This window comes from Osmerus mordax, chromosome 4 (assembly GCF_038355195.1).
Source record: "Osmerus mordax isolate fOsmMor3 chromosome 4, fOsmMor3.pri, whole genome shotgun sequence".
Lineage (NCBI taxonomy): Eukaryota > Metazoa > Chordata > Actinopteri > Osmeriformes > Osmeridae > Osmerus > Osmerus mordax.
This window is the reverse complement of record NC_090053.1, coordinates 20,007,986-20,031,924: the sequence shown is the minus strand read 5'-3', so window position 1 is coordinate 20,031,924 and position 23,939 is coordinate 20,007,986. Positions and strand designations below refer to the sequence as shown.

At 55.4% G+C, this 23,939-nt stretch overlaps 1 protein-coding gene across 2 annotated transcripts; it reads left to right on the top strand.

Annotated features, from left to right (window-relative positions):
- Positions 1-168: 168 nt before the first annotated feature.
- Positions 169-23,130, top strand: nup205 (nucleoporin 205). 2 transcript variants are annotated; one of them, XM_067233964.1, is made up of 41 exons: positions 169-196; positions 715-857; positions 985-1,156; positions 1,854-1,998; positions 2,404-2,563; positions 2,827-3,055; positions 3,240-3,404; positions 3,805-3,980; positions 4,769-4,885; positions 4,997-5,134; positions 5,376-5,526; positions 5,990-6,195; positions 6,367-6,549; positions 7,337-7,387; positions 7,586-7,795; positions 8,026-8,263; positions 8,573-8,762; positions 9,781-9,901; positions 10,172-10,253; positions 10,345-10,509; positions 10,864-10,988; positions 11,332-11,446; positions 12,947-13,096; positions 13,534-13,608; positions 13,785-13,942; positions 14,445-14,525; positions 14,741-14,932; positions 15,235-15,442; positions 15,548-15,646; positions 15,923-16,068; positions 16,318-16,509; positions 17,615-17,736; positions 18,123-18,261; positions 18,716-18,842; positions 19,347-19,549; positions 19,722-19,848; positions 20,014-20,177; positions 20,838-20,967; positions 21,438-21,566; positions 22,161-22,237; positions 22,399-23,130. In XM_067233964.1, the coding sequence occupies exons 1-41, from the start codon at positions 169-171 to the stop codon at positions 22,549-22,551; spliced, it is 5,982 nt and encodes a 1,993-aa protein (XP_067090065.1). In that variant the 3' UTR covers positions 22,552-23,130. The 2 variants fall into 2 exon arrangements, with proteins under 2 accessions (XP_067090065.1, XP_067090064.1); XM_067233963.1 differs by having other exon boundaries at positions 15,920-16,068.
- Positions 23,131-23,939: the final 809 nt, after the last annotated feature.

The window sequence follows — 23,939 nt, the reverse complement described above, 5'->3', positions numbered from 1 at the left end:
ACTTTCGATTGTTTCAGTTACATTTGTGTATTTATGTATTAATATAACATATGTAGCTGCTGACAACCAAAAAGCAGTCGTGACCCAAATATATTTTTAAGAATATAATTTTGCTCCGGCACTCATAGGGGTCCATCGAACCAGGATCTCCCAAAGATTGAGTTTATCATGGCGGTCCAGATGGCGGTAAATTCAGGTGTGGACTCAATTTTGTTCTATTTTGTTCTGTGAAACTTGTAGAAGGTTGTCTGGACTCATTTGTTAAACAATTCCTAACACATTTGTTCGCAATATTCAACTACTTTTACCCGAGCTAGCTATCTTATCATACAAGATCACATGGCGCCGAGGCTGTCATATTCATTGAATGGCTAGGTTGCTTGCTAGCAAAATTAACCTGAGTGAAACAACTTCAGTGATCAGACCAAAACAATCACCACTTTGTAAAATGATACTTGCACACATGCTCAGCAAACACATCTTTGATGTTTCAGTTGAGGTTCTATTCCAATATTTTAAGACTAATACATCTTAGCTAACAAGCCATCGCGAATGTGATGGTAAGTTAGATGGTTTATACAATACCTTATAATTTGTGTCTACGGCTGTTTCTAAACGAAGCTAGTGGGTGAATAAAGCAAAGCCGAACTTCTCGTTCGTACATTTTGGTAACCAGAACCGTGTTGTTGTGTGTACGCCGGCATGCTCGTTCAGGAGCCAGTCTGTGGGGCCCGCTGAAGGAGCTATGGGAGACCGTGGAGGGAGCGGTGTGGAGGCGGCAGCCGGAGAGCGTGCACCTCCTGGACTTACAACTGAAGAAACACAAACCCCATTTCCTCTCACTCTTCAAGAACCCGGTGAGACGTTGACGCACACTGAAGGCAGTTGTTTTTAAATGTGTTGTATTCTATCATAAAATATTGGCATTACTGGCTAACTCCTCCTCTCTGTCTGTCTCTCTCCGTCTCTCTCTCCGCTCCCCAGCCAAAAAGTGCGGAGCAGAGGGAGAAGGTGAGGAAGGCCAGCACGGAGGGCATCTCCATCCAGGGCCAGCAGGGATCACGGCTGCTGCCGGAACAGCTCCTGACCGAGGCCTTCATCCTCAGCGACCTGTTCGACATCGGAGAGCTGGCTGCTCTAGAACTGCTGCTGGCAGGTAACGGACGTCACCTGGGACACCCCGGTGACTCACCTGTCTAGTGTAGGCTGAGGCTTCACCACAGGGGGCCTGGGTTAGAATCCAGGCCATGTCCCCCCCCACCTCTCTCTCTCCCCCTTACAAATGTTGTTTGGACAGCCCTTTTTACAAGCAGAGTTAGAGGGGGCTTTACCTATGCCTGGAGTCCTGGAGTACCTGTCTCTACTGTCTCTACTGTCTCTACTGTCTCTGCTGTCTCTGCTGTCTCTACTGTCTCTACTGTCTCTACTGTCTCTGCTGTCTCTGCTGTCTCTACTGTCTCTACTGTCTCTGCTGTCTCTGCTGTCTCTACTGTCTCTACTGTCTCTGCTGTCTCTGCTGTCTCTGCTGTCTCTACTGTCTCTACTGTCTCTACTGTCTCTGCTGTCTCTACTGTCTCTACTGTCTCTGCTGTCTCTACTGTCTCTACTGTCTCTGCTGTCTCTACTGTCTCTGCTGTCTCTGCTGTCTCTACTGTCTCTGCTGTCTCTACTGTCTCTACTGTCTCTACTGTCTCTACTGTCTCTGTGCCAATAAGGCAGAAATATCCCCCCCCCCTACCAATCCCCCCTCAAATCAGAAAATATTAGCTTAGAATGAACGAGCTACGCCCTGATATGTGTCGCTGGAGGCAGTAGCCAGTCTGGACCTGGCTGACCCTTGACCCCTCTCTCAGGTGAGCACCAGCAGCCGTACTTCCCCGGTGTGACCCGTGGCCTGGTGGCTGTGCTGCTCTACTGGGACGGCAAGCTGTGTGTGGCCAACTCCCTCCGGTCCCTCATCCAATCACGCCACGGCAAGACCTTCACCCTGGAGCTGAGGTAGGACGGAAACTGACGTCTCCCAGAATGCTCTCCTCTCGTCGTGGCCAGGGGAGCGGTCTGGTCTGCATGCTGTTTTGATTCAATATTGGGGTTGTGGGGAGCCCTGTTAGCCATATACCATGTAGGCTCAGGCTTTACTGCAGTGTACTGGGTTTGAATCCGCCCTGGGCCTTGTGCTGCATGTCAGGTGGCTCTCTTTCCCTGCCTTCCCATCACACTTCACTTAAAAACTGTCCATAAAAGCATGCAAAATGCCCCCAAAAAAGTAATTTGTCGGGTTCTTTGGGGAAGAAACCCATGTGAGGAAAGGGAGAACTGGGTTGTCCAAACTCCCCACAGTCTTCCCTCCCTGGTGTCTGCTGTGTGTTGACCTGCACCCTCTGGTCCTTCTGACCCCCTCAGTGCAGAGCTGGTGACCATCACCACCAGGTTCACCGACGAGCTGATGAGCCAGGGCCTGGCCAGGCGCATCCTGGTGCTGGTGTCTGAGATCAGCGTCACCCGGGAGTTTGAGCGCCTGCAGAAGGAGAGAGGCCTGGGGAACGAGAAACACAGGAAGGAGGTGAGGTGGAGGGGGGTTGGGGGGGGTGAGGAAGGGAGAAGGGCAGGGAGGATGTAAGGGGGGGGACTGAGGGAGGAGGTGAGGAAGGGAGGAGGTGAGGGGAGGTTAGGGAGGACGGCAGGAATCGGCACAAAATTGTAGCCAACACAGGCGTAACAAGTAACTTGTTGGTTCCAATTTTGTGCTTATTTATGTGAAGACGATCTAAAATGAAGTTACACAAGCCTCGGTGTCTGCTTACAGTTTCATTCTCTGTTCTCCAGGTCTCTGACCTCATCCGAGAGTGCCGACAGGCCCTGGCCGACTCCCTGTTCTCCTGGACTTGCCAATCACCTTTAAGTAAAGACGACACCCTGGCCCTGATTGGCCACCTGGAGACGGTGACTGCAGAAGCCGACGGCTCATTGGACAGCGTGAACCTGGCCCTGGTCATGGGTCTGCTCTACTGTTTAGACGTCAGCTTCCTAGAACCGGGGAACGAGGATAGAGAAGGTGAGGAGAGGGGACTCACTGAAATACAGATGACTTGACACCTGCCACTCGACATGATTAGCTCCAGTGCTTCCATAGATCATCCATCACCCTGCATCTCCTTCACCCTCGCCAACACGGCCCAATCAGGAAGTGGGAGTTGACGGTCCAGCCGTGTGTCTAACCCCCTCCCTGTGTGTGTCAGACCTGCTGCAGGCCCTGCCCCTGCTGACGGAGAAACATTACGTGTCGGCCGTCCACGCCCGGCTGGTGGAGGGCCAGCCCTGGAAGGTTCCGGGGCTGCAGGCGGTGTGCCGGCTGGCCTGGGCCCTGGCCCTCAGAGCCCTCTCCCAGCTACCACAGGGCGCCGGTAAGACTGCCGCCGCTGGGCCGTGCCGGGGGCTCACCGGGGAGCGGGTAGAGCCCGGGTTTGATTCCTGCCCAGGCTGTTTCCTGCGTGTCGTCTCTCTCTCTCTCTCTCTCTCTCTCTCTCTCTCTCTCTCTCTCTCTCTCTCTCTCTCTCTCTCTCTCTCTCTCTCGACTTCTATCTTTCTCACACGGTCACCATCTAAAATCAAGCAGAAAATTACTCAATGAATACTTTGTTACTTATGTTTTAATGGGAATATTCTTCTGTAGATGTAAATGCACGAGTGTAGAAAAGTCTCTGATCTTATTACGGGTGTTTGTGTGTGTGTGTGTATGCTTGTGTGTGTGTGTGTGTGTGTGTGTGTGTGTGTGTGTGTGTGCCTGCGTGTGTGTGCGCGCAGCCCTGGTGGAGTTCACGGAGGCGGACGAGGCCCTGAGCGACCAGGCGCTGCTCGGAGGCGTCTTCCTGTTCATGACAGAGGGCATGCTGGGATGCGAGGGCTTCTCCCAGGAGGAGTTCTACACACGGAGGCTCCACTCGCTCATCACAGACTTCCTGGCCCTCATGCCCATGAAGGTAGACGGCCTTGGGGGACGTGTGTGTGTGTGTGTGTGTGTGTGTGTGTGTGTGTGTGTGTGTGTGCGTGCGTGCGTGCGTGCGTGCGTGCGTGCGTGCGTGCGTGCGTGCGTGCGTGCGTGCGTGCGTGCGTGCGTGCGTGCGTGCGTGCGTGCGTGCGTGCGTGCGTGCGTGCGTGCGTGCGTGCGTGCGTGCGTGCGTGCGTGCGTGCGTGCGTGCGTGCGTGCGTGCGTGCGTGCGTGCGTGCGTGCGTGCGTGCGTGCGTGCGTGCGTGCGTGCGTGCGTGCGTGCGTGCGTGCGTGCGTGCGTGCGTGCGTGCGTGCGTGCGTGCGTGCGTGCGTGCGTGCGTGCGTGCGTGCGTGCGTGCGTGCGTGCGTGCGTGCGTGCGTGCGTGCGTGCGTGCGTGCGTGCGTGCGTGCGTGCGTGCGTGCGTGCGTGCGTGCGTGCGTGCGTGCGTGCGTGCGTGCGTGCGTGCGTGCGTGCGTGCGTGCGTGCGTGCGTGCGTGCGTGCGTGCGTGCGTGCGTGCGTGCGTGCGTGCGTGCGTGCGTGCGTGCGTGCGTGCGTGCGTGCGTGCGTGCGTGCGTGCGTGCGTGCGTGCGTGCGTGCGTGCGTGCGTGCGGGCGGGCGGGCGGGCGGGCGGGCGGGCGGGCGGGCGGGCGGGCGGGCGGGCGGGCGGGCGGGCGGGCGGGCGGGAGGGAGGGAGGGAGGGAGAGTAGCTTGTTTTAAGCTTGTCAGTAGCTTGTTATAAAAAATAAAATAAAAAAGTTTGGTTTTGATCTTGTTGCAGGTGAAGCAGCTGCGTAACCGTGCCGACGAGGATGCTCGTCTGATCCACATGTCTCTCCAGGTGGGCAGCGAGCCTCCATCCTCCCTACGCAAAGACCTGGACCACCTGATGAACCTGGTCAGCCCTCACACACACGCACTGTACCTCCTGTCTCTGTCCTGTATCTGACCTGTCTCTCTGTCCTGTATCTGACCTGTCTGACCTGTCTCTATCCCGTCCCGTGGTCAGATAGGAGAGTTCTACGGTAAAGACCCGTTTGGCCTGGAGCTGGCTCTGGAGTTCTGGAACCCCACAGAATCCCTCCAGCACACCAGCATGCAGGGCTCCTACCTGGGCATGGCCATGCAGAGACCCCCCCACAAGCAGGTAGGAGACCAGACACACCTGGCAGGCAGGGGCAGGCCTGGGGGGACCAGACACACCTGTGTCCAGGGTTAGGCCTCTACATGGATACATACTGTTGCTGTCATGACGCTTGTAACCGTGTGTTGCGTCTCGTGTGTGTCTTGTGTGTGTCTTGCGTGTGTTGCGTCTCGTGTGTGTCTTGCGTGTGTTGCGTCTCGTGTGTGTCTTACGTGTGTGTGTGTATCTCGTGTGTGTGTCTCAGGTGGTGCTGTCTAAGTTTGTGCGTCAGATGGGCGACCTGCTTCCTGCGACGCTGTACCTGCCGTACCTGCGCATGCTGAGGGGGCTGGCTAATGGGGCCCAGTGTTCTCACTACTGCTTCAGCCTGCTGAAGACCAACGGAGCGCCGCACGGTAACACACACACACAAGATACACACACACACACACACACACACACACACACACACACACAGTGTGCACTCACACACAGCATGCACACACACAGCATGCACACACACACACACACAGTGTGCACTCACACACACACACACGCACACAGCATGCACACACACACAGCATGCACACACACACAGCATGCACACACACACAGCATGCACACACACACAGCCTGCACACACACAGCATGTGTTTACATTTACATTTAGTCATTTAGCAGACGCTCTTATCCAGAGCGACTTACAGTAAGTACAGGGACATTCCCCCTGAGGCAAGTAGGGGGGAGGGCCTTGCACAAGGACACAGCGTCATTTGACACGGCCCGAATCGAACCAGCGACCTTCTGATTACTATCCCGATTCTCTTAACGGCTCACCTGACTCCCTACACTGTTTATGTGTGTTGCTTGCGTCCGCAGGAGAGAACATGCAGGGCGTGGCGGGCAGCCCTGTCTCCTGGGAGCACTTCTTCCACTCCCTCATGCTGTACCACGAGAGCCTCCGCCGAGACCTGCCCAGCGCCGACGCCACGCAGTACCGCCCGCCGCCACTGAGGGGCATCACCCAGAGAGAGATGGACGGCCTCACTGCCTTCCTGCAGCTCCTCGCCAACATCATCACCTGGGTGAGGAGGGGGGGGGAGCAGGAGGGGGGGGAGCAGGGGGGGGGGGAGCAGGAGGGGGGGGAGCAGGGGGGGGGGTTGGTTTCATGTTATGATTTGTGTGTGTTGATGAGTGGTCAGGCTTGTTTTAACTGTGTGTGTGTTTGTGTGCGTGCCTGCCTGTGTGTGTTGCAGAGTGAGAACGCGCGCCTGGCCCTGTGTGAGCACCCCCAGTGGACGCCGGTGGTAGTGATGCTGGGCCTGCTGCAGTGCAGCGTCCCTCCCGTCCTCAAGGCCCACCTGCTGCGCTGCCTCGCCGCCTTCGCCAAGTCGCCCGAGATCGCTGCCTCGCTGTGGCAGTCGCTCGAGTACACACAGGTACCGTACCTTAGCTAACCCAGGTACCGTACCTTAGCTAACACAGGTACCGTACCTTAGCTAACACAGGTACCGTACCTTAGCCAACCCAGGTACCGTACCTTAGCTAACACAGGTACCGTACCTTAGCCAACCCAGGTACCGTACCTTAGCTAACCCAGGTACCGTACCTTAGCTAACCCAGGTACCGTACCTTAGCTAACCCAGATACCGTACCTTAGCCAGCCCAGGTTCCGTACCTTAGCTAACCCAGGTACCGTACCTTAGCCAGCCCAGGTACCGTACCTTAGCTAACACAGGTACCGTACCTTAGCTAACCCAGGTGCCGTACCTTAGCTAACCCAGATACCGTACCTTAGCCAGCCCAGGTACCGTACCTTAGCTAACACAGGTACCGTACCTTAGCTAACACAGGTACCGTACCTTAGCTAACCCAGGTGCCGTACCTTAGCTAACCCAGGTACCGTACCTTAGCTAACCCAGGTACCGTACCTTAGCCAGCCCAGGTACCGTACCTTAGCTAACACAGGTACCGTACCTTAGCTAACACAGGTACCGTACCTTAGCTAACCCAGGTACCGTACCTTGGCTAACCCAGGTACCGTACCTTAGCTAACCCAAGTACCGTACCTTAGCTAACCCATGTACCGCAGCAGCTTCTGACAGTGCTCCCAGCCTGTCTGGGAGGGTTAGGTGCTACCAGCCTGTCTGGGAGGGTTAGGTGCTACCAGCCTGTCTGGGAGGGTTGGGTTTAGCTCAGTTAAGAACGTTCTGGTCTCTCCTCCAGATCCTCCAAACTGTTCGAGCTCCAGGACAAAGACAGGCCGCTGGAATTGAGGTGTGTTTTTAGTTTTTGTGTATTTGGTGCGTGTGTGTCTGTTTGTTGTGTGTGTTGAGTTTTTTGTTGGTGTTTGGGGTGTGTGTGTGTTTGTTTCGTGTGTGTCTGTTTGGTGTGTGTGTGTGTAAACCAAACCCTTGGCCTTATCCTCCCTTGTGTGTGTGAGTTCGCTGACCCCTGCACCCGGCCCTCCCCCAGGAGGAGCTGAACGAGATCGAGTCGAGCTGTGAAGAGTACCCTCTGACCCGGGCCTTCTGCCAGCTCATCAGTTCATTGGTGGAGAGCGCCCTGCCCGTCAACCTGGGGGCGGGGTTCCGCGCCCCAGGGTTCCAGCCGTACCTGACGTTCCTGAGAGAGGCCGTGTTCCTGCCCTTCCCCACCCGTGCCTACCGCCGCCCCGCTGAGAAGGTCCGTCTCGTTTCAGCTCTCTGTAGCTCTCTGTCTCTCGCTCTGTCTGTCTCTCTCTCTTTAGCCCTCTCGCTTGGCCTGTCTCCCTCGCTCTCTCTCTTTTGCTTTCTTTACCTTTCACTTTTTTCTCTCTCTCCTGACTTGTTGGAAAATGTGCATCCTGCCCTAAAGAAACTACAGATCTCTCACTGTCCTCATTCTCTGTACCCCCCCTCTCTTCCGCCCCCCAGTGGGAGGTAGCGGAGGCGGTTCTGGAGGTGTTCCACAAGCTCCTGCGGGACTACGAGCCACAGGCGTCGGACTTCGTCCAGGAGACGGTGGAGCTGCAGGGGGAGCTGGTGGCGGCTCACAAGCCCCCCGGACACACGCTGCTGTTCCACCTGCTCAACGACTCCCCCACCCTGGCCCTCTGCCTTAGCCTGCTGGGGGAGGGGACGCGCCTGCTCGACACCTACGCCCCCTTCCCTGGTAGGGCAGCGAGCATGCGGTCTCTCTAACTCACGCACACACACACTGTCTCACTCACACACACTCTCACACACACACTCTGTCTCACTCACACACACACACACACTGTCTCACTCACACACACTGTCTCACACACACACTCTGTCTCACACACACACACACACACTGTCTCACTCACACACACTGTCTCACACACACACACTCTGTCTCACACACACACACACACTGTCTCTCACTCACTCACACACACACCTTCCTCCCCCCCCCACGTGTCCAACGCCCCCCTCCCCCCTGTGTGTCCCTCCCCAGGTAAGGCCCACCTGGAGGCAGCTGTGCTGCACTGCCTGGCCCTGCTGGAGCTAGCCCTGCACAAGCAACTGCTGTTCATGGAGCTCCTGCGGGAGAGCCAGGCCTCGCTGCTCGTCTGCCCGCTGGAGGAGCTGCTGCAGGGGGTCAGCGCCCAGAGCCGCAAGGCCGACCACATCGTCAACATCGCCAGGTACGCAGCTGCATTATTATTATTAGGATTATCCTCATTATTATCAATCATCATCACATTATTATCATTATCACACAGATAATTGTCACACACATGCATCAGAGGAATGGACACTGTAGGTAATACCTAGTGTGGATGGTTACACTTAACAGTAGGGGTGGAACGGTACACTGAAGTCACGGTTCGGTTCATACCGCGGTTCAGACATCACGGTTCTGTACGAGGGAAAAGCAAAACAAACCAGGTTCCTCTAAGAGTGAATACGGGCGCATTGAAGATGACATGTAAATTCTGATTGCGTCAGTGATTTTTGGGTTGGTTAAGCACTGTAGGGAGGAGAAGTTGGACAGTGTTTTTTTTTTTTTTTTACTCGTTCCAGTGATTGGCACACCTGGGTGATGGCGTCGGATATTTGTAGTCATTTAGCACACGCCAGATGCGTTATATACGTTAACATGTTAGATGTATTTCCACTCACATACCCCACAACTGCTGAACAACGCAGACACACAGTGCTGGTCTTCTCCACCACTCTCTCGCCTGTACTACTGTAACTGAATGGGAAACCAAAGTTTTCCCAAACTTGCGATCTTAAAGAGGCCGGCGGGTCCTCTATCTCTTGTGGGTCGCCACCACTCGCCATACTCGTCCTTAGTGCTGCTAGTTATCTCTGACTCACGGCGGTGCCAATCAGAGCTTCAGAGCTAAAGCGGGGCAACAGATTAGGTGTCCCTAAAGAACACAAGTATCTAACAGTAGATCCGCATCACATTCATTAATTTGCATGCAAGTTTTATTTATTTTTACACCGTGTATTCTCCGTGTAATTTCATGCACCGAACCGTGACGCCCGTTTCGGTTCAATACGAATATATGTACTGTTCCACCCCTACTTAACAGTGCTATTAGATGAGATTAACTGCTAATCTGAGTCGTCACTAGTCAAAAACTGCTCCCCCAAAAAAACGTATTGAGGCTTCATTGTACTCATTCCCTTGGTGCTGTTTGTCCCTGGCAGGTACCTGTACCACGGCAACACCAACCCAGAAGCAGCGTACCAGAGCGCCAAGATCCTGCGACACATCTCCCGCTACCCCAACATCCAGGCCCGGCTGGTGGGGGACTTCACCCACAACCAGGTAGGACCAGGAGGAGATTGGGGGCTGTGGACACCCCTGGAGGAGAGGGGGGCTGGGGACACCCCTGGAAGAGAGGGGGGCTGGGGACCCCTGGAGGAGAGGGGGGCTGGGGACCCCTGGAGGAGAGGGGGGGCTGGGGACACCTGGAGGAGAGGGGGGGCTGGGGACACCTGGAGGAGAGGGGGGGCTGGGGACACCTGGAGGAAGCAGGGGGGGCTGGGGACCCCTGGAGGAAGCAGGGGGGTGATGCTGTGGTGTGTGTTCCTCCAGGCGGTGAGTGAGAAGCTGATGGCTGGCTTTGTGGAGTGTCTGGACAACGAGGGAGCCGAGGAGGGCATCGAGAAGGGAGAAGGTGAGCTTTCTGATCTGACACACACACACACACACACAGTTCCTCTCCAGTGTTACATCTCTCATCTCAGATGTCTCCATACCTCCCCCAGACTCGGACCCTGAGAAGAAGGTTGCTAGGCTCCGCCATGAGACCCAGAGCCACATCCTGAACCTGCTCATCACCTCCCTGGAGCTGAAGAGCCCCAACCTGGCGCTCTACCTGCTGGGCTACCAGGTCAAGAAGCCAGCCTCCTCCACCAACCTTCAGGACCCTGGTCAGACCCTCGCACACACACACACACACACACACACACACACACACACACACACACACACACACACTCACATGGTCAGACCCTCATACACACACACACACACGGACAGCCCCTTTATACACACACACACACACACACACACACATGGTCAGCCCCTCATATATACACACACACACACTCACATGGTCAGCCCCTCATATACACACACACACTCACATGGACAGCCCCTCACACAAACAGACACACACAGAGATATACACATGGTTAGACACACACACACATTCACAGGCACATAAAATCACGTTTCCAGATGCCTTAAAGCTGTACTGTAAGTGTTTGTGTGTGTGTGTGCAGGAGTGCTGGGTTGTCCACGCAGCTGTTTACACGCCATCCTCAGTCTTCTCCAGAGAGGAAGTGAGAAACGCTCTGGTCCTGTCCTCACCTCTCAGGCCCCGCACCTAGCGGAGCTCTGCTACCAGGTACACACACACTCTGCTACCAGGTACACACACACTCTGCTACCAGGTACACACACACTCTGCTACCAGGTACACACACACTCTGCTACCAGGTACATACACACTCTGCTACCAGGTACACACACACTCTGCTACCAGGTACACACACACTCTGCTACCAGGTACACACACACTCTGCTACCAGGTACACACACACTCTGCTACCAGGTACACACACGCTCTGCTACCAGGTACACACACACTCTGCTACCAGGTACACACACACGGCGAAACACGCATGCTGACACGCGTGCCATTTCATGCACCTGTGCTTATGACTGTGTGTGTGTGTGTGTGTGTGCAGGTGATCTACCAGCTGTGTGCTTGCTCCGACACCTCTGGTCCCACCATGCGTTACCTGAGGACCAGCCAGGACTTCCTGTTCTCCCACCTGCAGCACCTCCCCTTTATCCTGCCAGGTCTCTCTCCTTCCACCTCTCGCTCTCTCTCCTTCCACCTCTCGCTCTCTCTCCTTCCATCTCTCGCTCTCTCCCCTTCCACCTCTCGCTCTCTCTCCTTCCACCTCTCTCTCCTTCCACCTCTCGCTCTCTCTCCTTCCACCTCTCGCTCTCTCCCCTTCCACCTCTCGCTCTCTCTCCTTCCACCTCTCTCTCTCTCTCCTTCCACCTCTCGCTCTCTCCCCTTCCACCTCTCGCTCTCCCCCCTTCCACCTCTCGCTCTCTCTCCCATTCCAACTCTCTCTCCTTCCACCTCTCTCTCTCTCTCTCCTTCCACCTCTCTCTCTCTCCTTCCACCTCTCGCTCTCTCTCCTTCCACCTCTCGCTCTCCCCCCTTCCACCTCTCGCTCTCTCTCCCATTCCAACTCTCTCTCCTTCCACCTCTCTCTCTCTCTCTCCTTCCACCTCTCTCTCTCTCCTTCCACCTCTCGCTCTCTCTCCTTCCACCTCTCGCTCTCTCTCCTTCCACCTCTCGCTCTCTCCCCTTCCACCTCTCGCTCTCTCTCCTTCCACCTCTCGCTCTCTCTCCTTCCACCTCTCACTCTCTCCCCCCTTCCACCTCTCGCTCTCTCTCCTTCCACCTCTCGCTCTCTCTCCTTCCACCTCTCGCTCTCTCCCCTTCCACCTCTCGCTCTCTCTCCTTCCACCTCTCTCTCTCTCTCTCTCCTTCCACCTCTTTCTCTCTCTCCTTCCACCTCTCGCTCTCTCCCCTTCCACCTCTCGCTCTCCCCCCTTCCACCTCTCGCTCTCTCTCCCATTCCAACTCTCTCCTTCCACCTCTCTCTCTCCTTCCACCTCTCTCTCTCCTTCCACCTCTCGCTCTCTCCCCTTCCACCTCTCGCTCTCTCTCCTTCCACCTCTCGCTCTCTCTCCTTCCACCTCTCGCTCTCTCCCCTTCCACCTCTCGCTCTCTCTCCTTCCACCTCTCGCTCTCTCTCCTTCCACCTCTCGCTCTCTCTCCCATTCCAACTCTCTCCCCTTCCACCTCTCGCTCTCTCTCCTTCCACCTCTCGCTCTCTCTCCTTCCACCTCTCGCTCACTCTCCTTCCACCTCTCGCTCTCTCCCCCCTTCCACCTCTCGCTCTCTCTCCCATTCCAACTCTCTCTCCCATTCCAACTCTCTCTCTCCTTCCACCTCTCGCTCTCTCTCCTTCCACCTCTCGCTCTCTCTCCTTCCACCTCTCGCTCTCTCCCCCCTTCCACCTCTCGCTCTCTCTCCCATTCCAACTCTCTCTCCCATTCCAACTCTCTCTCTCCTTCCACCTCTCGCTCTCTCCCCTTCCACCTCTCTCTCTCTCTCCTTCCATCTCTCGCTCTCTCCCCTTCCACCTCTCTCTCTCTCCTTCCACCTCTCTTTCCCTCTCCCATTCCAACTCTCTCTCGCTTTCCCTCTACCCTTCCAACTCTCTCTCTCCCTCTTCCAACTCACTCACTCTCACTCTCTCTCTCTCTCTGCCCCAGGTGACCAGATCGCTAGCCTGTCCCAGATGTCCTGGCTGATGAAGACAGCTGCCATCGAGCTCAGAGTGACATCACTGAACCGTCAGCGCTCACACACCCAGCGCCTGGTCAACCTGCTGCTGGACGACCAGCCGCACACGCAGCACGCAGGTAACACACACAGGTTACACACACGCAGCACGCAGGTAACACACACACAGGTTACACACACACAGCACACAGGTAACACACACACAGGTTACACACACACAGGTAACACACACATTTACATTTATTCATTTAGCAGACACTTTTATCCAAAGCGACTTCCAAGAGAGAGCTTTACAAAGTGCATAGGTCACTGATCATAACAACAAGATAGCCAAAAAACATTGCACACAGGTAACACACACACACAGGTAACACACACACACAGGTAACACACACACACACAGGTAACACACACACACACACACACAGGTAACACACACACACACAGGTAACACACACACACACGCAGGTAACACCTACACACACACACACACAGGTAACACACACACAATCAGCACAGAGCTAACACACACCTTCTGACTGGTGTGTTTCTGTAGCTGATGGGGAGATGGGCATGGAGGAGGAGACCAGATCAGTCAGTGGTTTCCTGCACTTTGACACTGTGTCTAAAGGTCAGTAGCACACCTGCATGCGCGCACACTTGCTCACACACACTCACTCACACAAACACACACACCTTTCACTCCTGGACTCATGTTGACTGTCGAATATCTCCAAGCCTTGGAGGAAGCTTGCTTACTGTGTCGACTGTGTTGTCACATCCTGTTGTTGTGTGACATCATCACAGTGCGCCGGAAGCTGCTGAGTGTGCTGGACGCCATCGACTTCAGCCAGGACGCCCCTGAGCTACTGCAGCTGGACTTCTTCGAGCGAGCTCAGATCGAGCAGGTCATCGCCAACTGTGAGCACGTCAACGAGCACGGACACACCGTCTGCAACGTCAAGGTGGGACCAGAGCCTCTCTGACCTCCTCCTGACCCCTGAGCTCCCTCCTCTTGACCTCTGACCTCCTCCTGACCCCTGAGCTCCCTCCTCTTGACCTCTGACCTCCTCCTGACCCCTGAGCTCCCTCCTCTTGACCTCTGACCTCCTCCTGACCCCTGAGCTCCCTCCTCTTGACCTCTGACCTCCTCCTGACCCCTGAGCTCCCTCCTCTTGACCTCTGACCTCCTGCCTGATCTCTGACCTACTGCCTGATCTCATGACCTCCCTCCTTCTAACCTCCCTCCTCCCCTCTCCCAACTTCTGACCTCCACGGGGGCCCGGGTTCGATTCCAGCCCGGGCCTCTTCCTGCATGTCCTCCCCTCTCCCTGGCTCTCTACACTGTCTCTATCCCAGTAAAGCAGCAATGCCAAACATATATCCTCAAAACATTTACGCGTCATGGACGTTATTGGTTAGTCTGATTGACATGTGATCAGCGTGTCACTCTGGTCGTCTCCACAGCTTCTCCATCGCGTGCTGGTTGCCGAGGTCAACGCCCTCCAGGGAATGGCCGCTATTGGCCAGCGCCCCCTGCTGATGGAGGTTGGTGCATAACCCTAATCCTAGATCAGCACCCGTTTGAAGGAACTACTTTAGCGATCTAGCTAACAGCGTCTCAGAATGCATCCTGCCTTGAGAGATTTGGAAGAATTGAACCCGTAACCTCTTTGATCTGCAGTGAAATTCTCTAACCACTAAGCTCCACCCTCACCTATTTCCTGCCACGTTTGTGTCCCCCCCCCCCCCCCCCCGGACAGGAAGTGAACTCCATCCTGCAGCAGGTGGTGGAGCGTAACCGCGTGCGGCGGAGCCTGAGCGCCAAGCGGCAGGCGCTGCAGTCGTGGCGCAGCCTGGTGGAGACGCTGCTGACCGCCTGCCCTGCAGACCTGGTGCCCGCTGAGGACCGCCAGCTCATCATCAGAGACCTGCTGCTGGACCTGCACGACAAGGTGGGGGGGGGAGAGGGAGGGGGGGAGAGGGAGGGGGGAGGAGGGAGGGGAGAGGGAGGGGGGGAGGGAGGGGGGGAGGAGGGGGGGGAGAGGGAGGGGGAGAGGGGGGAGGGGGGGAGGGGGGCTTGTTTGTCCTGAAAATGCCTGCTGAACTAAAGACCGTCATCTTCTGTACGTGACTGTATAATCATTTGTGACTTCCTGTGAGCTGTAGTTGTGTGTCTAATAAATGTGTGTGCTGCAGTAACGGGACTGCAACAGGAACTGTGTAACAGAGTAAGTCCCGCCCACCTTTTCTCCAGGTCCTATCAGAAGACGCCGCCGGGGAGCTGATGCCCATCGTTGCCGGGGCCGTCTTCACCCTGACAGCCCACCTCAGCCAATCGGTGCTGTCTGAGCAGCAGCAGGGGGCGGGGCTGGAGGGCGGGTCTTCGTCGGGATTCGCCTCCATCGCTAACTCTGCCCTCCACCTCATCCTGCGCAAGCTGCTCAGCTTTATACTCTGTACTGGTGAGGTGGACATGCACACATATACACACACACCACACATTCATACACATACACCACACACACACACGCTGTTTGAATATTAATGTGTGTGTGTGTGTGCACCAGGTGGAGGTTTCCAGCGTCTGCGTGCTCACCTGTACGGCTCCCTGCTCTACTACCTCCAGATCGCCCAGAAACCAGAGGAGCCAGACACACTACAGACAGGTACACACACACACACAAAGCCGCTGACCCTGGACGACCTAGACTCTGTCTGTGTGTGTGTGTGTGTATTGATATATGTGTGTGTATTGATATATGTGTGTGTGTGTGTGTGTGTATTGATATGTGTGTGTGTGCGTGTGTGTGTATTGATATATGTGTGTGTGTATTGATATGTGTGTGTGTGCGTGTGTGTGTATTGATATATGTGTGTGTGTATTGATATATATGTGTGTGCGTGTGTGTGTTTTGATATATACGTGTGTGTGTGTGCAGCAGGCAGCTCCATGTGGGAGCGTCTCACCGCTCCAGAGGACGGCTTCTCCAAGCTGCAGAGGGAGAACCTGGCCATCGTCCACAGCTACGGCACCACGCTCATGGAGGTGGTGTGTCGAGACGCCTGCGATGGCCACGAGATCGGCAGGGTAGGGAACACACACACACGGTACACACACACACACACGGTACACACACACACACCAGCATACATGCACACACACATACGCACGCATACACACACACATCTTACTAGAGAGAATCTTTGTCTTCTGAACGGATTGTGCTTGTAATCATCACTGTCTTTCCTGTTGACTTACTAAACGACTGTGTGTATGTGAATGCATGTTGTGTATGGATGTGTGTGTGTGTGTGTGTGTTTGTGTGTGTGTGTCCAGATGCTAGCTCTGGCAGTGCTGGACCGCGTGCTGTCTGTTGAGCGTCAGGGAGACTGGCTGGTGTTCCTGTGTAACAGCGGTTACCTGCGGGTGCTGGTGGAGAGCCTTCGCCATGACGACCACGCCCTGCAGACCCTGCTGTGCCCCCAGCCCCCCCTGCTCAAGCCCCTCTACATCTACGAGAGCAAGATGGTGAGGACACACACCAGGGTAACCTGGTGTGATGTGACCAGTAGTGTGTGTGTGTGGTTCCCAGGGTAACCAGGTGTGGTGTGACCAGTAGTGTGTGTGTGGTTCCCAGGGTAACCAGGTGTGATGTGACCAGTAGCATGTGTGTGGTTCCCAGGGTAACCAGGTGTGGTGTGACCAGTAGCGTGTGGGTGGTTCCCAGGGTTGCCAGGTGTGGTGTGACCAGTAGCGTGTGTGTGGTTCCCAGGGTAACCAGGTGTGGTGTGACCAGTAGCATGTGTGTGGTTCCCAGGGTAACCAGGTGTGGTATGACCAGTAGCGTGTGTGTGGTTCCCAGGGTAACCAGGTGTGGTGTGACCAGTAGCGTGTGTGGTTCCCAGGGTAACCAGGTGTGGTATGACCAGTAGTGTGTGTGTGGTTCCCAGGGTAACCAGGTGTGATGTGACCAGTAGCGTGTGTGTGGTTCCCAGGGTAACCAAGTGTGATGTGACCAGTAGTGTGTGTGTGTGTGGTTCCCAGGGTAACCAAGTGTGATGTGACCAGTAGTGTGTGTGTGTGTGTGGTTCCCAGGGTAACCAGGTGTGATGTGACCAGTAGCGTGTGTGTGGTTCCCAGGGTAACCAAGTGTGATGTGACCAGTAGTGTGTGTGTGTGTGTGGTTCCCAGGGTAACCAAGTGTGATGTGACCAGTAGTGTGTGTGTGTGTGGTTCCCAGGGTAACCAAGTGTGATGTGACCAGTAGTGTGTGTGTGTGTGTGGTTCCCAGGGTAACCAGGTGTGATGTGACCAGTAGCGTGTGTGTGGTTCCCAGGGTAACCAAGTGTGATGTGACCAGTAGTGTGTGTGTGTGTGTGGTTCCCAGGGTAACCAAGTGTGATGTGACCAGTAGTGTGTGTGTGTGTGGTTCCCAGGGTAACCAAGTGTGATGTGACCAGTAGTGTGTGTGTGTGTGTGGTTCCCAGGGTAACCAAGTGTGATGTGACCAGTAGTGTGTGTGTGTGTGGTTCCCAGGGTAACCAAGTGTGATGTGACCAGTAGTGTGTGTGTGTGTGGTTCCCAGGGTAACCAGGTGTGATGTGACCAGTAGCGTGTGTTCCCTGTGTGTCAGGCTGTGCTGATGCGGGTGGCCAGGACCGGCCCCGGGGCGGTGGAGCTGCTGCGCTGTGGCCTGGTCACCCAGCTCATGGAGTGTCAGGTGTTCGACATGGTGCCTGACAGCGACACCCACAGGTGAGGAGGTGGGGGGGTCTCCAGGGTGTAGTCCAGGCTGGTATCTAACCTGCTGTGTCTCCAGGATGTAGTCCAGGCTGGTATCTAACCTGCTGTGTCTCCAGGATGTAGTCCAGGCTGGTATCTAACCTGCTGTGTCTCCAGGGTGTAGTCCAGGCTGGTATCTAACCTGCTGTGTCTCCAGGGTGTAGTCCAGGCTGGTATCTAACCTGCTGTGTCTCCAGGGTGTAGTCCAGGCTGGTATCTAACCTGCTGTGTCTCCAGGATGTAGTCCAGGCTGGTATCTAACCTGCTGTGTCTCCAGGGTGTAGTCCAGGCTGGTATCTAACCTGCTGTGTCTCCAGGGTGTAGTCCAGGCTGGTATCTAACCTGCTGTGTGTCTCCAGGATGTTTGTCCAGAGGGACTCGTCAGGGTTCATCCCCAGCCCGGCTCACCGCTACAGACAGATCCTGCTGCCGGCACTCAGGTTGTTCCAGGTCATCCTCACCTCCACCACCACCCACCACCAGCAGGGGGCAGCACAGGTACGGCCACAGCAGTTCACCTAGAGGGGGTTTATTTAGAGACGGGGTTAGAGGGATAGGACATGTATGGGAGAGAGGGATAGGACATGTATGGGAGAGAGGGATAGGACATGTATGGGAGAGAGGGATAGGACATGTATGGGAGAGAGGGGAGGACATGTATGGGAGAGAGGGGAGGACATGTATGGGAGAGAGGGGAGGACATGTATGGGAGAGAGGGGAGGACATGTATGGGAGAGAGGGATAGGACATGTATGGGAGAGAGGGGAGGACATGTATGGGAGAGAGGGGAGGACATGTATGGGAGAGAGGGATAGGACATGTATGGGAGAGAGGGGAGGACATGCAGGAAATGTTTCTGTGTCTCTTTTACAATATATACATTTTCACATAACGCATACATTCAAAATTGTTGTGTGTGTGTGTGTGTGTGTGTGTGTGTGCGTGCGTGCAGGTGCTCCAGTGGATGATAGTGCATGCTGACACCATCCAGTCCCTGCTGAGGTGTCAGCGTCTCAGCATGGGGACTCTGCAGGAGCTGGCTCTGCTCACAGGCATCATCAGCAAGACGGCCCTGCCCGGTACGCACGCACACACACACACACACACACACTCTCAGACGTTATCCACCCCCGTCCTGCTAACCCTGACCCCAATCCCCCCGCCACTCTTTCTCACTCTCACACTATATCACTCTCTCACACTGTATCACTCTCTCACACTCTCTCTCTCTCACACTCTCTCTCTCTCACACTCTCTCTCTCACACTCTCTCTCACACTCTCTCTCTCACACTCTCTCTCTCACACTCTCTCACACACTCTCTCTCTCACACTCTCTCTCTCACACTCTCTCTCTCACACTCTCTCACAATCTCTCTCACACACTCTCTCTCTCTCTCTCTCTCTCTCTCACAATCTCTCTCAATGTCTCTCACTCTCTGACTGACTGACTGACTGATATACACCTGCCCCCTCACACACACACACACACACACACACACTCTCACCCAGACGGGTGTGTCGTGATGCTCAGTAGAAGCACACAGCGAGAGGGCAGCAGTAACAGAGTGTTGTCCTGGTGCAGGGGTGCTGGAGGTGGGCGGGGAGGGCAACAACGCGGCCCTCCTGGAGGCCCAGGGCCACGTGGGCCGGTTCCAGCGGCAGAGCCTGGCCCTGCTGGCCCGCCTGGCCGGCAGCGAGAGGGAGCAGCTGCTGAAGCAGGCGGAGACCGGCGCCCCCGGAGACCCCGCCGAGCGCCGCGAGGATATGGAGGTTGCCATGCAACAGGTCAGAGACGGGGAGGGTGGGGTGGTGGGCGGACCGGAGAGAAGGAGGGAGGGAGGGTGGAGGGGAAATGAGCTGGAGGACGGGAGGGATGGAGGGATCCCAGAGGAAGGGTTGGGGTCAGGTTTAGCAGGAGAGGTGTTGATAACGTGTGTGTGTGTGTGTGTGAGAGCAGGTGTGCGCTAACATCATGGAGTACTGTCAGGCTCTGCTGCTGCAGAGTTCAGCTCAGGCCCAGTACAGCATCTGTCTATTCAGCCCCTCTGTCAGTGAGACCAGCAGCAGAGACCCAGCCCGGCCAGGTCTGTACACACACACACACACACACACATTCATACACTCTCTCACACACACTCACACACACACTGACACTCTCTCTCTCACACACACACACACACACACACACTCTCAGACGTTATCCACACCCGTCCTGCTAACCCTGACCTCAACCCCCCCCGCCCCCCCAGACCTGGTGCTGGCCCCGCCCCTCTCCAGGGTGCCCCCCCTGGGCCTGGTCATGTTCCTGCTGAGGAACAGTGCTGCAGACTTCTTCTGCTACCAGCAGAGCCACAGACAGAACCTGGCCAAGCTGACCAGCCTGGAACAGCTGCCCCCAGAGGAGCTGAAGGAGGTACACACACACACCTGCTCTCTCTCATACACACACACACACACACACCTGCTCTCTCACATACACACACACCTGCTCTCTCACATACACACACACCTGCTTACACACACACACACACCTGCTCTCTCACATACACACACACCTGCTTACACACACACCTGCTCCCTCACATACACACACACCTGCTTACACACACACCTGCTCCCTCACATACACACACACCTGCTCACACACACACACCTGCTCTCTCACATACACACACACCTGCTCTCTCACATACACACACACCTGCTCTCTCACATACACACACACCTGCTCTCTCACATACACACACACCTGCTCTCTCACATACACACACCTGCTCCCTCACATACACACCTGCTCCCTCACATACACACACCTGCTCCCTCACATACACACACACACACACACACACCTGCTCCCTCACATACACACACACACACACCTGCTCCCTCACATACATACACACCTGCTCCCTCACATACACACACACACACCTGCTCCCTCACATACATACACACCTGCTCCCTCACATACACACACACCTGCTTACACACACACAGCCTGGGCCTAGCCATCTCCAACCTCATTCACTTCTTAAAAATTACACTGTGTGTGTGTGTGTGTGTGTGTGTCCAGCTGTGCCAGGCGCTGGTGGCAGGGTCTGGAGGGCTGGAGAAGATCTCTTCGGTCCAGAGGAGTCTCCTGGCCAAGCGCAGGCTGGTCCAGCTCATCAACAACAGAGCCAAGCTGCTCGCTCTCTGTTCCTGTATCCTCCACCCTCCACACACACTGGAGCCAGACTAGACTAGACCCAGCTAGTCTAGACCCAGCTAGACTACACTAGACCAGGCCAGGCCAGGCTAGACCCAGCTAGACTAGACCCAGCTAGACTAGACCCAGCTAGACTAGACCCAGCTAGACTAGACCAGGCCAGACTAGGACAGGCCAGATTAGGCCAGGCCAGACTAGGCTAGGCCAGGCTAGGCCAGGCCAGGCCAGGCTAGGCTAGGCCAGGCTAGGCTAGGCCAGGCCAGGCTAGGCCAGGCCAGACTAGGCCAGGCCAGGCCAGACTAGCCAGATTAGTCTAGATTAGTCTTCAACAGGCATAACTGTTGACTGGGAGATGAAGGACAGGAATGTGTTACAACACGTTGGTACAGCCAGCTGTGGTGGTACAGAAATGTTCATGTATGTCTAGAGTCTGTGGCGATGAGACCTTGACCCAGCCCCTCCCAGACGTGATTGAAACCTGTCTGTTTGTGCTGTGGCGCCACCTGGAGTATTACCTGCTGTACTGCACCCCAACAGACCCCAAGGACTCCCTCCTGCCAGGGGGCGCCCCCTACAGGTCACGGCTGGCTGACGGTAAGTTTACACCCCTCCACATCAGCCCCTCTCAACCCTGGTCCTGGGGGACCCCCTGCCCTGCATGTTCTAGATGTTTCCCTGCTACAGCACACCTGATTCAGATGAACGGGTCGATATCAGGCTTCTGCTAAACAAGATAACGACCTGTGGTCGTAACACGCCCCCTGCCCCCTGTGGTCGTAACACGCCCCCCTGTGGTCGTAACACGCCTCCTGTGGTCGTAACACGCCCCCCTGTGGTCGTAACACGCCCCCCTGTGGTCGTAACACGCCTCCTGTGGTCGTAACACGCCTCCTGTGGTCGTAACACGCCCCCCTTGTGGTCGCAACACAGCCCCCTGTGGTCGTAACACGCCCCTTGTGGTTGTAACACGCCCCCTGTGGTCGTAACACGCCCCCTGTGGTCGTAACACGCCCCTTGTGGTCGTAACACGCCCCTTGTGGTTGTAACACGCCCCCTGTGGTCGTAACACGCCCCTTGTGGTCGTAACACGCCTCCTGTGGTCGTAACACGCCCCCTGTGGTCGTAACACGCCTCCTGTGGTCGTAACACGCCCCCTGTGGTCGTAACATGCCCCCCTGTACCCTGCAGACTCGTTCGGTGGCCTGGGAGGGGGTGAGGGCCGCGGCCTCGGCCTGTCCAGGATCAGCCAGCAGGACCTGGAGCAGGTGAGAACATCCTCCTAGACTGTCTGTGAGAGGGTGTGTCTCTGTGAGAGTGTTTTGAGAGTTCATTTGTGTGTGTGTGTGTCTGTGAGAGGGTGTGTGTGAGTCTGTGATGGTGTGTGTGTGTCCTCAGTAACCCTCCCCCCTCCTCCTCCCGTGAGCAGCTACAGAGTGACCTGGCGGCAGGCTTCAGCGAGGCTCTGCAGAGGAAACTGCTGGAGGTGGAGAGTGCGTACAGCCAGGTCCGCTCTCGCTACACCTTCATCCAGGCCCTCATCCGCAGGATCCGGGGGCTGCTGCGCCAGCCCAAGAGATGAGACACGCACACACAGCAAACAGTACACACTCTCTCACACACACACACACACACACACACACACACAGCAAACAGTACACACTCTCTCACACACACACGCACACACAGCAAACAGTACACACTCTCTCACACACACACACACACACACAGCAAACAGTACACACTCTCTCACACACGCACACACTGACTATAGCACACTCCTAATGAACTGTGTCCACTGAGAGACATTCTGTCCTAGAGAGCTCCTGGACTCCTGGAGGGCTTCACAGCCGCTCCACAGCCAGGCCTTGTCTGTCTGTCTGTCTGTCTGTCTGCTACCCAGGATGTGGTGTGTCCTGTCTGTGTGTGTGTGTGAGGGGGCGGGGGGGCTGTGCTGTGGTCGTCACTCACAAGTCCAGGAGTGTTTCTCTACATGGAAACATTTTTCTTTTCGTGGAAAGCTGTACCTTACGCCAGGCTTTTCTAGAGAAAAGGACTTTGATGTATTTGTGATATTTTACAAAAAGATTAGGGGTTTGATTATTGCTTATTGAAGTTTGTTTTTTTTAATGGTGAAAAATAAAGTAATTTTCTAATGTGAGATGTTCTTGTCATTGTGCTCTGTGAATCATAGTAAGATGAACAAAGTTTGTTAAAGGTAAAACCGTGCGTGCGTTGAAGTAACCTTTTCCCCCCAATAATGTACAATCAACTGGAACAAGTCAAAGTTAACAAGTCATATCCAGAGAATCACATAATATTAATCTCACTTTATTTTCTTAGAAGGTACACTATACGACAGTAAAGTGTGTCAATTCTCAAAACTTGGGGAGAGAAGGGAGGAGGGGGGGAGAGAAGGGAGGAGGGGGGGAGAGAAGGGAGGAGGGGGGGGGAGAGAAGGGAGGAGGGGGGGGAGAGAAGGGAGGAGGGGGGAGAGAAGGGAGGAGGGAGTGTATTAAGACTCCTCATCTTTCAACATTCAGATTTGGTAGACAGGATTGCTGTGCTGCTGTAGTGAGGGCTGGTAGAGGGTTAGGGTTAGGGTTCAGACCAGAAACCAGGACAGGATAATGGAGAGGATGGAGCCAGATCAGATTCTGATTCTCAGTCAAGACCAACAGATCCACCTGGGAAACATGCATCCTCTGTTGTATTTATGATCACGTCATGAGAACACTTCTTCCACTACGGAACCGTTCAGACTGACGATTCTGGGTCTGACAGGACCTGGGATGTTGCGGGTCAGTCACTAACACAGGAGACACACACAGGCTCCCCAGACTCTCTTTCAACGCAAGGAACCCTGGTGATTCTGCCGTTTATTAGCTGTAACACCACAGACACGCTCTGCTGCAGCAGGAGAATGACATGGGTGAAGATCTGTGAGGAGAATGTTCTGGATGTGTTCCT

Coding starts and splice junctions, on each gene's coding strand:
- nup205 (XM_067233963.1), top strand. CDS start 169: ATGGCGGTCCAGATGGCGGTAAATTCAG. Junction 10,254..10,344: donor GGGCATCGAGAAGGGAGAAG/GTGAGCTTTCTG, acceptor TACCTCCCCCAG/ACTCGGACCCTGAGAAGAAG. Junction 14,933..15,234: donor TGCTGGACCTGCACGACAAG/GTGGGGGGGGGA, acceptor CCTTTTCTCCAG/GTCCTATCAGAAGACGCCGC.